At 42.7% G+C, this 2059-nt stretch overlaps 1 protein-coding gene across 1 annotated transcript; it reads right to left on the bottom strand.

The window, feature by feature from the left end:
- Window positions 1–411: 411 nt before the first annotated feature.
- On the bottom strand, window positions 412–1685 carry LOC119827096 (corepressor interacting with RBPJ 1-like). Its single transcript, XM_038348541.1, is given in 4 exon segments — window positions 412–901; window positions 903–987; window positions 990–1511; window positions 1514–1685. Coding segments are annotated over 4 exon segments (1269 nt in total).
- Window positions 1686–2059: the final 374 nt, after the last annotated feature.

Consider the following 2059-nt stretch of genomic DNA (forward strand, 5'->3'; position numbering starts at 1 on the left):
TTTACTCTGACATGTTTATAGATTACATTTAGCATATGAAGATTCCTCTGTGTCCCTCATTTATATTTTATTTTTTTTATCATTCAGGGTAGTCACTGTTTTAATGCTATTTCAAAACAACAACAAAATCACAATGACTTAACATATTTTAAATTTCGTACATAAGAAACAGCTACCAACAGAAACAAAACTCCTATCCCCTAAAGAGAGTCCCTATAAAAATCTGCGAACTCAACCTTGTGGTACTCAGTGCTTTCATACTTGAAATGATCGTTTATAGAGATGGAAAATTAAGAAGACTTTTCTTTATTAGATAATAATGTGCAAGTTAGCCTTTGCAGAAGATACGGTAAGAAATGGAGTCCTTCGCTCTAGACAGCTGTCCCTCTGCTGCTCCTCAGTCTCAGGAGCTCACCATGCACTGGCTTTTCTACAGTCACCATGGCCATTGCTTCTGGCGTCCTTTCTTCTGTCCCTGTCTTCATGAGGGCTCCTGCTTCGGCAGCTCTCAGCCCTGTTGTGACTTCTGATTCCCCCATTCCTGTTCCTGTCAGACCCTTTCTTCTCTGGACTATGATGATGGCTTCTGGACTTCTGGTCAGAACCAGAATGGATCTGCTTGCTATTCTCCCCAGAATTCTCTTGTTTGAGGAGCTTCAATTTTTCCACGGTTCTTCCCCTGTCACCGTGACTGCTAGGAAGTTCTTCATGAAGCTTGTTCTTAGACTTATCCTCTTTAGAGTCACCGGTTTTACTGCCTGAACATTTGGTTCTCTTCTTTGTCTTCCTCTTCTCTCTTTGCTTCTCTTTGCTGTCACTCTCACTGCTGCTTTCTGAAGTGTTGGAGGAGGAGGAGGGGGAGGAGGGGGAGGAGGAGGGGGAAGAGGGGGAGGAGGAGGGGGGGGGATTTGTTTTTATGTTTTCTATGTTTACTTCTGGTCTTCTGTAGCTTTTTCTTTTTATTATCACTTTTCTTTTTTTTTTTTTCTTTTCAAGTCTATCCAATTTCCCGAGGAGCTTCTGTTTCTGCTTGGTCGTCAGCGACTTCAGGAATCTAACCTCAGGGTCTTTTTCACCGTCATTCGCGACATAGTCCTGTGCTGGATCATTTGCGGTCAAGTTTCTCCCCAGTACATTTCGTTTCAGTGCAAACCCACTGTTTCTCATCTCCGCTATTAGCTCCGAGGGGTGCATCGACGGCCCTGAGCCATCAGCAGGAACTGAACTTGCATTGATTCCAGAAAGACCAAACAAGGGACATTCTCGATCTGTGTTCACATGACCCCACTTGTGACATTTAATACACCTTACATTTCGAACCTGGATACCAAAGGGCTGATCTCTGATGTTCATGTCATCTTTGGCATATTTTTCTCTTGGAGCACCTTTCTGCCACTCAAACTTGTATTCTGTCTCTCCTTCTGTTTCTTCCTTCTCTTTGTTTTCTTTTTTAACTCCCGGTGGGGCCTCATACATGAAATTCAGGCCGTTTTTTAGACGTTCATCTCCTATAGCAATCTGTTATCATATGACTCTTGCTCCTTAAGGTACTGTTGCATTAATTCTTCTTGTTTCTTTTTATCATATGATATTTTCTGCTCTGCCATCCATACCTTCTTGATGTTGGATTTGGACGCAGGATGAAAATCCTTTTTGCACATGAAATTAGCAAACGACTTCCCCATCTTGGAGTACAAGACGCAGAACTACTCAGCCGTTAGGTCTGGGAGGGACGTAAACAAACTCGGGAGCGTCACGGGACCCTCATTTATATTTTATTGTGATTACTTGATTAAAATGTATAAAAATGAAACCGTCATATTTTTCTTCATCTGCTCACATGTACTTCACTTTGCACATTGCTTTCATGCTGTGAAGACTGTAACACTGCACACAAATATTTATTCTTCCCATTCCCTGTAAGAGGCCCATACCTCCCTCTGACACATGACTGACTATTGCTAGGCCAACAGCAAGCACAAGTGAATGCTTGGTTATAGCCTGAACAGAGGAACACTTTGGAGCAAAGCTGTAGGGTGGCACACGGTTGCAGCTGACC

Source organism: Arvicola amphibius, chromosome 12 (genome assembly GCF_903992535.2).
Source record: "Arvicola amphibius chromosome 12, mArvAmp1.2, whole genome shotgun sequence".
NCBI classification, from domain to species: domain Eukaryota; kingdom Metazoa; phylum Chordata; class Mammalia; order Rodentia; family Cricetidae; genus Arvicola; species Arvicola amphibius.